The 15489-nt window shown below is 41.1% G+C and overlaps 1 protein-coding gene across 1 annotated transcript in view; it reads right to left on the reverse strand.

Annotated features, from left to right (window-relative positions):
• Nucleotides 1–230: 230 nt before the first annotated feature.
• Nucleotides 231–15489, reverse strand: part of PODXL2 (podocalyxin like 2) — a 66404-nt gene continuing 51145 nt past the window's right edge. Inside the window, exons 5-8 of the mRNA XM_066616165.1 lie at nt 15137–15293; nt 10355–10416; nt 8058–8237; nt 231–7895 (exon numbers count right to left, since the gene is read on the reverse strand). Of these exons, the coding sequence (XP_066472262.1) occupies nt 7686–7895; nt 8058–8237; nt 10355–10416; nt 15137–15293 (609 nt within the window). The 3' untranslated portion in view covers nt 231–7685. The remainder of the gene's footprint in view (nt 7896–8057; nt 8238–10354; nt 10417–15136; nt 15294–15489) is intronic.

A 15489-nucleotide genomic window follows, 5' to 3' on the forward strand; every position in this document is an offset into this window, starting at 1 on the left:
CAACATCTGCCTGTCTTCAACCCATCACTATGCAAGTCACTGAGCTTCAGTCCAAACAGGGAATGTAACGGAGTGTCAAGATTCTGTTGTTTTAATATTGTCTTATTTCCAGTTTGCTTCCAATGTGTTCTACCAGGTCCCACCATCAACATTCACAGTAACAGCCTTGCACACATACAGGAATGAATACAGTACTTAAGAGGATAAAATGGACACGTGAAAATTCAAAATGTATTTTGACCAGAAACTTTATTTCAAAAAGTGCCACTGGTGACTAGGGAACATATGCTGGCATGTGAAATGATAGGTGATAAAACCATCACATTTTACATCATGTAAAATTTCAGTAAGAATCCTGCCCTTATGCAACTTTCCAGATGAAGGCCAACATTGTCAGGTGGCTTAAAAAAAATAAGAGTCAGGAATGAGGAATCTATCATGCAGTGTTTTTCAAGTTTTTTTTTTCTTTTCATGTAAGCCTTTATAAATTGGATCATCTGAATCAAATGATTGCCTGATCCTTAATTGCTTCCCAGTCCCTGTTATTCTTCTTCAGTTCTCTGCTGGCAATCAGTTTTTTAGATGGCACTCTACCTCAGGCTTCCCCCCAATGTAGAAGTCTAGAACACAAGCTTGTGATGCTAATTGTAGTATCAGAGCCCTTTATATTCATGAGCATATAACAAAAGAACTAGGCTAATAAATCCTTCCATATCAGTAATTTATAGAGAAAAAAACATGGGGTGAGGTGGGGGAATATTTCATGTTCATCAGAGATCCATGGGAAGTCAATGTCCAGTAGGCTACCCGTACTGGTGGGCATCTGTATAAATACATACACAAGCCCTCTGGCTTCTGGGACAGTCAACAGAGAGTATTTTCTTTACCATATGCTAGATTATCATTGACATTTTCTAAGACAATGAATCTGAACAGAGAAGTTGCCAGGATTGGGTAAGAATGTTATCAGTGCCACCCTGGAAGGATTACAAGTTTTGTGTAATTTCATTTATGCAAGCTTTTTTGGGGGGGTGGGGTGGGGTGCCACACTCTATTCAGACATGCTATAATTGCATGCTGTCCTTCTTTTCTCCTTTTTCCTATCAGCTGCTTGTCCCTGAACTAGGAACAAGGCCAACTGCAGGCAGATATTGTACTTCTTCTTTCTTTTGAATTAAATCCACACATCACTCGAATATGAGAATATCTCTCATGCCTGCATTGTTTAAAAAGGGACATTAACCTGCTTCACTGCATGTTGCACAGCAGAAAGCCAATTTGGCCATCATTTTTCAGCTTGTATAAATGGAAAAAACAAAAGTTTGTACACTTCACATATAGTAGCATATATTGTTGTACATGTTGTTTCCTACAGGGGGAGAGCTGCTTTAAAACAGCCAGTTTCCTACACAGTTCTATGTAAGAAATCCTATGCATTGCAGAGTGTAGATTGTCACACATATGGATTTAACACAAAGGAGCAGGGCTGGCCTATCCATGAGGCTGACTGAGGCATCTGCCTCAAGCAGCAGGTAGATGGGAGTGCCCGCCACCCACTCACCTCCACTGCTGCTCCTTGTCTTCTCTGGACTGAAAGTGGGAGACAGAGTGGAAGAGAAAGTGTGAGGGAGACACTCCTCAACATTTCCTATTCTGCTCCATCCCTGTCTTCCTTTCCCAGTCTGCCTTAGATTAGATCCTTACTTCACTCTACAGAAAAAGATCCAGGACAAGGAAAGATTGGAAGAGATAGTTACTGTCATTATTACGTAATGACCAACTCAAGTTCCTAGAATGGAGAAGATCCTTCTTTTAAGAATAGATTATTTCCTGGGCCACAGAGTGGATTTAGTTGGGAAAGTCTAGGCCTAGGTGAACTAACAGGTATCTTTTCATCCTGCCAACTTGTGAGAAGGTGCAAGGATCAAGAATGTCATAATTTCCTTTGAAGCGTCAATGAAATGGAGACTTACCCAAGTGTGTGAATGGTGATGTTCTTAGTTTTTAAAAAGGATTTATGAGCCCAGCAGGTATGTTTGGGCCAAGAATCACTCACTTGGAAAAAGTGTTCACACATCTAACGTGTGTAGGTTATCTTAAAGAAAGCTAAAACAAGCCCTTGCCCCTTTTAGGGACATTTGATTTTGGCTTTTAGGTTTCTTCAGTCATGTATTCCTTAACTTCAGCTGTCAGAAAGTTAGCAGCAGAGTTAGGGTTCAATTCATTTCTCTTTGAAGTACATGGCAATGTTCCCATTTATTTTAATGGCTTTGGATTGCACTCTTTAGTTCACCAGAATGATAAGTCATCTATCTCCTCTAAAGTCATGCTCTCTTGTACCTATGACAGGAATGCATGCTTGCTCTGTCCAAAAGTGCTGGTTCCAAAGAGGGCATACTGGCTACTAAGAAATGACCCACAAAAATGACCTTGTGATTACAGGCTCACAAACATTATTTTCCCTTTAATCTTACAGCATATATTTTTAGTATCCTATATGGTTAAATCAGGAAATATTCAAAAGCGCAGCATGTTTCTGGGTACTTACACTGACAAAGAGTTCTACATCACACTTAAACTCACATACTCTTGCACCAGTAAAAGAAATTGGCGCAATAAAATGTTTTCATCTTATTTTCAACATTACTCCCGTTCCCCTACTTTCCATATAACAAGTGTTCAACCAAAAATAATATATTAAGGATTCAAGGCTACTTTTTCCGTCATTTGATTAAACATCCAAGATTCACACAGGACCTGCAAGTTTAATTCTAGGCATTCTTGGGAAGTGTTGATCTGCAGGGTTCATTTTATCTACTTGGACTAGACAGAGCCTGAAGTTCCTTTTCTAAAGGCACCAACTTGATTCTCTTCTTTATAGTTTCCATCATATAGATCCTCTTATCCATCCTCAGGCTTACTTCACTGTTGAATGCAACTTGCAAGAGGCCACTACTCAGCTATGCATTTAACTTTCAGATGAGAAAACACTTACTGGTAAATAAGAGTAACTTCTAAAGTTCATCAGTTCAGGGTGCAATCCTAACCAACTTTCCAGCACTGACATGACATAGCTGTGCGATTGTGGCATGCACTGCATCCTGCAGTGGGGAGGCAGTCAAGGGGGCCTCTTCAAGGTAAGGACAGGTTTGTTACCTTACCTTGGGGCTGCATTGTGGCTAGGTCAGTGCTAGAAAATTGGTTAGGACTGTGCCCTAAGTCTTATATAATTAAACCATGTGTAGTTTGTAATTGAATGTTTTTCCCCAGCAACCACTAGAGGTCAGTGTGGCTCAACATACAGTTTAGTACCTGACAAAGGTGACACTGAAGAGAAAATGAAGTGGCCATCCTGTCTCTTTTTGGGGCGTGGTAATTTAAGAGAAAGAAATTCTATTTAAGTATTTTTGAAATGGTAACTAGCACAGATGGGGTGACAATCAGAATACTCATGATGGCAGGGGCTAAGCGCTAAAGCCTCCTTTATTCCCTGCTGCAGTTTTGGGTTGTTTCATGTGCATGCACACACACTTTTATATAAGAAAGATTAAAAAATAAAGGGTCAAAAGTATGCATTGTGTGCACATCTAATATGACCCTCAGTCCCAAAACTTATGAGAGTCATTCAAATTAAAGACAATTGAAAAACCCATGCCAATGGAATAGTTTCCCCTATCAACATTTTAAAAAAAATATTTTCACTTATGATATTGGTAGCCAAGAGAGAACATGTGAAACAGCATCAATTTGACTATATCCAATGTTTGCCATCTTTTGCCATCTAGACATCATATTATGCTAGTAAAAAGGATTAATAATTGAGGTGTGATAATTTTGCTTTTTAAGGCAAGAGATGTTCGGAGGAATCCTTACTGGTTGCTGTACACCACTGGGGCCCTTCAAGTTATTTGCCCTCCCTGTAGAGTGGGGCAAGACTGTAAAATACATCATCTAATCCAACAGTTAAAAAATTAAGGTGTGACAACTTTTTTCAAGATGATGCAGTATTCTTGTGACTGTATCAACTACAAAAAAAACACAACTAACCATGATGAGATTTTTTTAAAATATAAATCTCACCATTCAAAATATTTCACCACTGAAGAATGGCCAGGAAACATCACCACATAGTCGTTTTTCATGCAAAAATTATATGTTATTTCATGCAGATAATAAATGTACTGTACAGGGGTTGCAGCCCAAACCATATTAGCAAGACCTACCACCGTAGGACTGAGAACTAAACAACCTAATTTAGAGACCTCAGTGGAAAGTTGTCTAGTTATCAAGTGGTGTTCCTTTTGTGTCATACATAAGCTCTATATTACCTTGCAGGTATTACTCTCTCCACCTTCCATCTTTGTGTAATGAAGTAGAGAAGCAGTTCTTATTAGTGAAGAAATTATTTTATGCCATAACACAACTTTAATCCAGATTGAATGAAGCACATTAACGACTGCAGAGATGTAGTTTATCAGAAGTTTCTGCGTTGTTTTTATGTATGCAGTGTGTTGCTGTTTGTGCATTCATAGTGAGTTTTGAATCAAGCAATCAGAACATCAGATTGCTATAGGAAGCAGTGATGCCTCTGTGAAAGGCACTTTAAGACACTCCCTGTTGGAATAGTTTATGCTTGCTAAGCAGTTTACATTGCAGCAGACTGACGCATAGATTAAGACATTTACTCTGTTGCTACAACCCTTTTCAGAGAAAGGTGTGTGGAGCATAGAGAAGATTTTTTTAATTTACATGGTATGCCACCATAGGGACCATTTTAAAACAAATTTCATTTGTTGGTCATATTTTAATTGATCCTAAACTTCAGTCAAATATACAGAACTAGATGGACAAAGAAGCTAAAAGAAGTTACTGTACAATGTTCTTCCTGCTGTCCTGCTCCTGGCACTGAACATGCTCCAGTTGAAGAGGAACTGCATTTCTAAACACTACAGTAAGACAGTATCATGAGGCATTCCAGTGGGATAAAGGGTGGGATTCCAGTTTGGGATAAAGAGAACAGGTGAATTCTTTGGGACTGATCCTAAGGGCAGACAGAGAAAGAAAGGATTTCTTAGGTCTAGCAGCTGCACGTCATAGAGCAAGAAGACTGGAATCTGGGGGAGGGGATCATAATGACAGATGACCATTCGAAGAAACAACAGGATGAGGTGCCAGACACAAAAAGCCCTCAAGAGAGTTGACAGAAGATTCCATAGTTACAGGCATTTAAGTGTTAGCAGTTGGAACTACAGAGGATGAGTTCATTTCCATAGCCTCTTAACGTTAAGAGCCTTATATCAGCCTAATTTCAGTGTATCCAGAATAGTACCTGTGCTCAGTCTATGCCCTCTTGTCTGTGAGGATAAATAGCCACAGAAATAGCACTGCACACAGTGAAGGAACGATGTTGATATTTTAAAAAAAAACAAACCCCTGACAAATCACAGCACTATTATCCAGGCCCACCTTAATGTCTACTATCTGCCTGGAGCTTCTTGACCCATTCATAAGATTCTTATAACCTATTGCTCTTAATATGTGGAACTCAAATTGGAGTTACTTTTTTTTAATGTAAAAGAAGGCACATGCATGCAAAATAATTCTACCCCTTCACTTAATTGCATGTTCCACCTCCATGGTTAATGTAGAACTGTGCTGTTTTCAACCAGCCATACTTTACCCTGAGGGTGGAAGGCAGCTGGCGGCATAGTTGGCCGTGGATAGAAATACTATATAACAACTTGATCAGGGAGCAAAGATTAATGAATGGAATAAAGAAAATTTAGGGAGGATGATGGAAATGAAATTTAGTTGCAATTTTTTTTTAATTCAAGCAAGTTAAAAAAACCAAAGAGCAACGAAAATTGTGACTAACTTCTCTTTATACCTCTGTGGTAGACAGACAAGATGGACAGTGCTCTACTGAAGAGAAAAGGAGTCACGCAATAAAGCAAATTAACTGAATGGTTGTGAAATATCGTAAAAATAGGTTAGATAAGCACCAGTTAGAATCGACAGGAGGAAAACATTGTCCTGAAATGCAACATTCACTCAATTTGACTATTCCAATTGAAATTTGGCTAGAGAAATATGTTTGCTTTTTTATGAAAATACGATCTTGCTTTGTACAGTATTTATGTATGACACTGTGCTGACAAGATTGCTTTATGTCTGAAGGCGATTTCTGTTCTCAGAGGGAGAACTCAGATTTCAGTTCTCAGAGGGAGCTACAGATTAGAGGCTAACAGATTTCAATTACAAGTCCACTGTCAGTTTTCATTAAATATACATAAAGTTACACGCGTATGTGTGATGGTTCTCTTAAAGACCACCTATTAGTAATGGCAAATCAGCTCATCTAGATAAGCAATCATAAAGCAGAGTGATGGTGTTTTTCCCCCCCAAAGTGAGAAAAGCCATTCTTGGGGAAAATGGAACAAAAGTTTCTTAGACCAATTTATCAGCTTTGAATACAGAAGGCTAAAATTCTGTATATGCAAGTGCTTCTTCAGAAGAAGCCTGGGGCATTCAGGCTTGTCCAAGGCATGCAAAAGAAACATTCATGAGAAACTTTTGGGTCTAGCTCAGATCCCAAGGGTATGAATGAGTTAACCCCATTTGTTTAAATTGACATACAGCAGGGTAGACTAAATCAAAAATGTACTCCAAGTCCGGAAAAAGGCTGGAAGTTTTCCATGTTTCATTCAAGTTCAAACAAGACCAGAGGAAGTTGTTACAGTAAATGCATTAACAAGTCAGAGAGACTTCTTCCAGACCGAAATTTAGAAAAGGAACTTTTTGCTACTCTGATTGAATTGTTCACCTAGGAGTCTTGCTGAAGCTGTTGGAGGAATTCATTCTATATCATAAATTCCTGAAGTCAGTCTGACCAAGTTAGATCAGTGCAAATCTGCAGCTTTTGGGAGGAGTTCTGAATCAACAAATGGAGCTTGTACTGCAAAAGATACTAGTAAAGTAAGATGGTAATACAATCTATTCACTACAGCTAGGCATTATAGAAAATCTGGTATTTGTGCAGAATATATTTGCTCTGCCTAAACACAACCCTACAGAAAAGTTAAAACAAAATTACCAACCCATGAAAAAAATCAGTTAGCCCAGCCATTTGTACTTAAGCACCATGGGACCACTTGAGCAGACATTCTGGCAAGGAACTCACTAGAAGGAACTGTTATTCATCCTGGGCAACAAAGCTGAGTGGCAGATGACAAGACTCTCCTAACACAACACACCCCAAACCCAGACAAGAGATTTGCAGTTTTTCCTCACTGGGTATCCTATTGCACCTTCTGAGGCAGACTTTGAAGCAACTCTTCCTATGTGAAACGGGCTTCCTGCCTTCATAATGAGCCCTTCAGTAGACAACACTCTGGGGAAATGCTAAGCCTTGAAACCATTTATTTTCCAAACCTGGTCATCCTCCACTGCTACCAAAGAACTAGAGCAAGTGCATTTAAAAGTGATTAAAGCATTGGCGCTACTGACAGCAACACACAAACACCCCCCCCACCCCACCCCCTCTGCTCAGGGTGACCCTTCTGGCTCCAGGACCGTGATGGGCAGATCCAGTTCAAGCCTGAAAAGAAGTTCCTGAGGGGCCACCCTCACCATATGGCCCTTAAATCAAGCAAGAGTTCAGTCTGATACTTGAATAATCTCCTTTTTTAAAGATGCGTATCCTCCTCAAATGCATCTCCTTCTTCACCCGCCTGTTTGTTAATGAGGACATCCCAGCTCTCAGGTCCATTAATGGCTCCCCCACCATTTACACTTGGCTTCTTCTCCTGCATTTCTGATTGGCTATCACTGGCTACATCCAAGGTGGGATTGTCATGGCAGCCATTTTCAACAAAACGCAGCTCTTCACCATGCGACTGGAAGAGAAGAAGGGGAAACCATGAAGTGAGGAAGACACACAATAAATTAAAACAAACAAGTCCGAACTGACATATAGGAAAGAAGATAAGCAATTAGGAAGCATTCCCCACAAATACTTGCAGTCTTTGGAAGAAGTGAGATACTGCTGAGGGACTCACCATATTCTTCATCTTGGGCAAGCGCCTCTGCCAACAGTTGTAAATCAACCCCATGATAATGATGATGACACAGATGGAGCCAATTATGACCAGCACCACAAAGAGCTTCCCATAGTCACTGTGGGTCTGGCTGGGACGCGACTGGCAACTTGATGTGGTTGTATAGTTCTGGATTCCGATCTGCAAACAAACAGCGGCGGGAAACTCAATGCAATCAATAAGGTTGAAGGCCTACAATCTAATACTTTTACTGAAGTATACATCAGAGGCAAAACACTGTTTTTTTATGTGGTTTGGACTCTTCGTACTCAAGGAATCTGTGTATGAATATTAATCCCTTGCCATTTGAGAGGCAGGGACTTAAGAGGAACCTGCCTCTTGAAGGAAAAAGGGAGGCACAGCTTTGGGATAGGAGATGTTCTATGATCTATTGGCATCAATAGAACCAGGTGAAAGAGCAACAGAAATTTTGAAGGCTATGGATTAGGGAACTGAAAAGTGTGGACAGTGGATAGAGTCTAATTTTATAGCCAAATTGTCTGTGGGCCATTTTTAATTTTTACTAGTAGTTGATATAAAGGTAGTAAGGAGCTTCATTTTCCTTTACTATCTTCTACCTCCTTTCAAGACTGGCTTAAATTTGCTACCTAATTGTTCCTGTGCTGGTCTTTATGGTTCAGTGCAGATGTAATGCTGTAAATATCTTAGTTAAACATGGTTAGTATTAATCTGTGACTACAAACCTTGTTGAAACGATAACTGTAGTTAGAATAAGAGCTAGAGCAGGGGTGTCAAACATTTGACCCATGGGCTGAATGTGCCCCCAGAAGCAATTTATTCAGCCCCCCCCATTATAATTGGGCTCTCCCAGCTTGATAATTGAGCTCTCTCACATCCTGAAAAAACGAACAAGATGTGCACATTTTCTTTTCTGTCATTTGCAGCTAATGAATTTCTATGTAAGAACAAAGTGCTTATTTCTGGCTATTGTCTGCTGAATGATGCCACTTCTGGCCCTCAACAAGCACCATGAATGCTAACTTCAGCCCTCTCTATGAAATGAGTTTGACATCCCTGGGCTAGAGTGATAATATACCATAAGTAATGCTGACAAAGAAGGAAAGACAAACAAGCAGATCATATTTCTGCTTTTCCCATTTCTACATTAAGAGTGCTAAACAGGGACTCACGGATGACACCTGGGGCAAGTTCTATATGTTCAGGTTATCTCCCGCTTGCCAATATCATGTGGACAAAATCCAGAAGTCCCTGCTTTACACATTATAGCAGAAGTGAGATATTCTGGTTTTTTTTTAATAGCTAGTGCACAATAATTTGTACATGGGAAGATGAGATATCACTATTTCCTTTAGATAGTGAGTTCATTGTTAAGCTGATTATGATGGTGAAAAGTACAGTCATCAATTGGACACTGCTTCTGATATAATTTGAGGACGCAGTACAAGCCTCTCCCTTCATGCCAAGAACATTTTGTAAACCATTTCCTTTTAGGAGTATGTATTTTTGTTCAAGACGGTATCTTCCTTCTCAATATACAGAAAAATGTGTTTCTAGCCCGATTTTTTAAACTGTGTAATTCATAGGACAGGCATCTTCCTCCAGTGAGTTTCTCCTCATACAGTTACATTACCCATTACATGCGGACAGAACATTGCAATGATGTCACTGAAAAGTCTCTAATGAAAATATTTATGCAATGGCTAAAATGTGCTTGTGGCAGCTTTCTTGCAATCATGCAGAAAGGTCCTCTGACAGTCAAGGAAACTGAAAAGTCATTTTTTCCATTTGAAAAAGAATATGAGAAGGGCAAAGAGCTCCCTAGTCAACAAGGGTACCACAAAGATTGAATGGGAAAGCTCAGCTGCTGTAAACAAGAGAGTAGGCTGTTTCTATGAAAACAGCACAATGAGCAGGCATATCATGGTTCATCATGCCAAATCTATAGGCAATACTGGCAGAAAGTGCCAAGGTCACCTACATTTCTCATGCTCTTCAGCAAGAACATGCAGAATCCCAGGAGACTATAAAGGTTGCTCCCCTCATACACGCTTCAAACGCCTACGGATTGAGGAGAGAATCCACTGAATCAGTCACAGCTAATAGAAATTGACACCTGATGACTCAGTAGTTACCAGAAAGAAGTGAATTCTGCTGCAAACTGCTGAGCCATCAACTAGCCTATCCTGGGCTCAGAGCCCAGCTAGCCTGGCTGATGGGGCTTATTTTCCAGGTGATAGATTTAACTGCTCTATCTAGTCAATTCAACCAATTCTTACCTCAGCTAAACTCCTCCGCATGTCACTGAGTGCCAGGAGAACATCATTCGTTGGAATGACCCCTAAAAAAAACACATTGGATAAAAAATTATTTCAATGGTGCACTCACATGCAGTAACTCAGCACGTTCTTATTTAGATCCCCTGCCCATCTACAAAAATATCACATCTATATTAATCTCCATGAGAGTACAAGTAATGCAGGATACCCCATTTGCTACAGGGGCCTATGTCTGTTTTACAATCCAAAAGCAAATTTTACAGTAGCTATGATAGGTGTATGTAAGTGCAAGTGCAGACGAAGTATAGACATCAGGAAGTGAGAAGTGCACAATTTTGCTCTTCAAAACCTTTACTTTAAATTGGATCAGCAGAATCTACTATTTTTTCCACCAAACATCTCATTATCAAATCTGCTAATACATCTCAACTGTGAGTGATAGAGCTTCACCAATGCCATTTAAAAATTGGGCACTACAGTGAAACTGATGGATTAGGCCACTGTATATCTTTTCAGCTCTGCTTTTCTTCCATGTAGGAAACATCTGTAACAATGCCCTTACAATGTCTATAAATCAACTGTCAGCCCTTGTGTAGTTTTCTTCTCAACTAGTGTTTTCCAAATTGCAGACAAACTCTGTAGAATCCGGGCACCTAGAAGTACACCCACCTCTTGTTTTACATGAAAATCAGTGCGTATCTCAATATCATGTAAATTAGAATATTTTTTATCATATGTCATGCTGCCAGTCAAATATATGAAACGTTTGACTATGTTATTCCAAAAATGTGTGAGTGTAAATTATATTTGGAATGAAACAGTGCATTCTTTCAAAATCCTCTAATTCAGGGGTGTCCAAATCCTGGCCCTGGGACCACTTGCGGCCCTCGAGGACTCTCAATGCAGCCCTCAAGGAGCCCCCAGTCTCCAATGGGCCTCTGGCCCTCCAGAGATTTGTTGGAGCCCGCACTGGCCCGACACAACTGCACTCAGCGTGAGGGCAACTGTTTGACCTCTAGCACGAGCTGTGGGATGAGGGCTTCCCCCACTGCTTGCTGTTTCACATCTGTGATGCAGTAGCGGCAGCAAAGGAAAGGCTAGCCTTGCTTTGTGCAAGGCCTTTTATAGGTCTTGAGCTATTGCAAGACCTTCATTCATTCATATAAGTCCATCTTTAATATATTCATTTATGTAAACCTATGTAAATTTATTCAAATTTTAAATGTAAATTAATTCTTTTTTCCCTGGCCCCCGACACAGTGTCAGAGAGATGATGTGGCCCTCCTGCCAAAAACTTTGGACACCCCTGCTCTAAATCAAACACATATAAAATGAGAGGTGGATATATTGTTTTCCGTCTTCTTTTGTGCATCTTTTACATTGTCAGTGAGATCACTGCTTTATGGGACAACAATGACATCAGTCCGTAATATCCCAGAGGTATGTAACTGAGCCCAGAGAACTATTCTGGCCACTTCCAACATTACTAAGAACTACTACAATTGCAGACCCCATTTCTCATTTAGATAATAAATACCTGAACTGGAGAGCTCTTCTATGCTCGCTAGACATTCCAATAGCAATGTCTGGAAAAGGGCATTGATTCATACCAACCATGCAGAAAAACACCGTTTAAAGAGTCAAGTTTATTTAACAGTGACTGTGATATACTTTTATGATGGTCTTTACCATTTATAAACACCTAGACTCAACCCCAGGGCCCTGTTCTCAAAGACAAAAAGCAAAAATTGTATTAGGAAAACAAATGAAACCATTTCAGAGCTGTTTCCCAGATGCTGTAATTTGTTTTTTAAAAAGGCAGACAGTAGCATGGTAGTGTCTAATATACTGCTTGAAACAACCCTTCCTCAATATATGGATAGCCCTGTATAATTGTTGAAAAGCTTATGTTATACCTTGAAGCTCACCAAAAATAGTGGGGATGGGCAGCCCAATTCTGAGCTGCCCAGAGCATGGGGCTGCTACGGGGCCAAAATGGCTGCAGCAGCATCCAACACGCAACCAAGCAGCCTGTGGCAGCCCCTTGAGAGATGGGGACTTTCATCCTCTTTCCCCAAATAAGGGAAGTAGCCCTGCAATGTGGTCTAACACAGGGCTCAGGATCCGGTGGAGCCAAGCTCTACTGGTCCCACCCCTCTTGCCCCGCTCCCTCCCCTGCCATGCCTTCCCCACCCTGGAATGCCTCTACACCCTCACTCATCTCTCCGCTGCCAGGCAGTCCAGGTGACTGATGGGCAGCAGAACGCAGGCCCAGAGATGGAGCTGGCCCAGCGTGAGCTCATGCTGGGCTATTTCTGGTGCTGGGTCCACAGTAAGGGTTTGCAAATATTCCACAGGTTTGGATCAGGCCCTCAGCCGCTCCCCTTTTTCTTTCTCGCTTCAGCCAACTGTCTCAAAGGTAGATAGTGCATATGTGCTAGCCACCCCAAAACAAGTAGGCCACTAGGATAAGGAAAAGAAAGCTGATTCCACTGGAAAGGGAAGCAGACATTCTGGTAATCATTTTTCTGAGGCTAAGAAGCCTGTGTTCCTTCTGCTCGCTTCTTCCTATGTAAGAGAGAGGTAAAGAGAACTGCAGTTGCTGCTATTATTTGGGCTAGAAAATCCCAGGCCCTACACAGCCATGGCAGCGCATCTCTGAGTGCTGTCTTCCTGGAAACCATTTGCTGCCGCCGCCACCACCAATGGGTCTGAGAAGTTACAAACCAGCTACAGAATGATGGAACAGGTACAGGTCACTGGGAGCCAGGCTCTTCTGACCAAATGACAGCAAAATTGGCTGCTTAGTGGCATATAGAATAACCAGCTGTCACTTAATCTAGGATGTTCTGAACTGAGCAGCAATGGTAGCAACCAGTAGTAAGTGGAAAGGGGTGACAGAGAGACTGTCTTCCCTCTGTGCTGCCCACTGCAAAACTTCACTCAGCTTAATGAGAGCCTGCTATTGTACTGAGTCTACTGGACTCAGACTGCAATCCTATCCACATTTTCCTGGGAGTAAGCTTCATTGACTACAATGGAACTTCCTTCTGAGTAAACAGGCATAGGATTGGACTCTCTGGCACTTCCCAGGTTTTTTGTGAATAGTATGGCAGTAGTGGCAAGAGTTGGGTCCTTGTGTTAGCAGAGAACTTTCTGTTTTTACTGCAATACAGCCTGGGGGGGGGGGCCTGCAAATTTGAGCCAAGTTGGGGCAAGATGCACTTAATTCTTTCCCCATCAGATAATTTTTCCAGCAAAATTGCCCCTCCAGTTTCTTTTTCTTCCCATAAGGAAAACGTCCACTGTTACTGCTTCAATCAAACTTGCATTCCCCAATAACCACACTTCAGTGAAAACACTTGTTGAGAAACTGTTCATGTATCTACCACATTTTTTCTAGTCTGTCCCTCAACAATCTCCTTCACTGAGGTTAGAGTTGCATGTTACAGCTGTTACAAGGTCACCATTTCCTTCTCTTCCTCCCCTCATCCTGTAATATGAACTGAGGCAAAAAAAGCAGAATAAGTTGTCATCACATTGAGAGTTTCCCCATTATCACACTTCTTAGTTGGCTACCACTTGTGGGATCAAGAAAATGTGCGTGACAACATAATGTCCTCCTTTCACACCTTACTAAGAGCCGGTTCCTATAATACTTAAGTTATTCAATTGGTCTCAAGTATTTAATGACATGTAGCTCAGAATGCATGCACATCCTAGCCCCCCTGCTCACTTCCCAGTGAGACTGGGACAGTTTGTTCAATCGCATTGAGGAGTGGTTTCGATGAACTGCCCCTCTACAAGTGCTTCTAAACCTAACCGAGGAGGAACCAGGCTGGGTGCATGCCATGAGCACATATATCATTAAATGTGCTGGGCTGGTCAGTTGACTTTAATATCTTCCAAACCAGCCCGAAATGCTGTGGGGGTAAAGGAGGATGACAACTATAGGGCAGCTGTAATGTGTAGTTCCAACCACATGAACCCATTCTAATTGCCCTAGCCAACCAACCAACCATCTTTCTCCTATTGGGTCCTCTCATTTGTCCACTTCTTTTTTCCATTAGTAATTTTACTGGACTTTTGCAGTAGTTAAATAACCTTCGAGCACATATGAAATAATTTCAAATAATCATTCATTTTACACTACTTTAAAATAAATAATGATTAACAAGGTTAACTCATTTTGTGCATGTCAGTGTGAAATGGCAACTAGGTTCTGCTAAAAATAAGGAGCCGCTGGTAATTCAAGTGTCACATAACTGGGGGAAAGGAGTTCTATTTCACTTTCCAGAATTTATTTTGTACACTTCTCTCTGAAGGAGCAATAGATCTTTAAAATCCAGGGGACAGAGTTAGGAAATCTAGCTGGAGATGAGTGTTATGTGAACAGATAGTCGCAAACTGCTCCTGGAAAGTGAGTAGGTTAACAGGCAAAGCAGAAGTCCTGGACACAAATAAGTGGAATGTTATCTGTATGGGCAGGATGGTAAAGGAGTGAAGACAAAGCCACCAAAACTCTGGGGGTCAGAAGCTGATATTCAAAGGGAACAGCATGAGCAAAAGACCTAGAAGGGGACCAACCTATCATGAAAAATTACTGGGAAGGACAGTTAGAATCAGTACACAGATGTTCTGCCATCTATCAGTTACACATCACAGAAGGGACAATGTAACGTTCAGCATGAGAGGATGTTTCCTTCACAGGGGAAGACTGGAGTCTTCCAGGTAGGGTCAGACATTTTCCAAAGCCCTTTCTGCCTTTATATAATAACTTACCATGCTCTCCTGCCAAGGTCATTAAGAGGTGTTTGTCATTCTCATTGGGTTTGCTTAGGGAGATCAACCACTGGCTCTGCAATCCATTTTCATACCTGGAGAAAGCATCCTCCACCAGGGCCAGCAACTGGGGGCCCCTCTCCAATCGAAATTCCTCCTGAAACAAAGAACATTTTCAGTCCCTAAACAGAAGACTATGAATCCCACAGATGCAGACTTTTATTGCATCTTTTGCCAGAAAACATGGGTTCCAGCTTTCAGGAAAAAAACAAACAAACCCAAGGACAGTCTCTGAAGATAATCAGGAAGCAACAATGACAGTTTGTGAGTTGTCCTCTCTCTTCCCCCAATTC

This window comes from Tiliqua scincoides, chromosome 2, assembly GCF_035046505.1.
Source record: "Tiliqua scincoides isolate rTilSci1 chromosome 2, rTilSci1.hap2, whole genome shotgun sequence".
Taxonomy (NCBI): Eukaryota; Metazoa; Chordata; class Lepidosauria; order Squamata; family Scincidae; genus Tiliqua; species Tiliqua scincoides.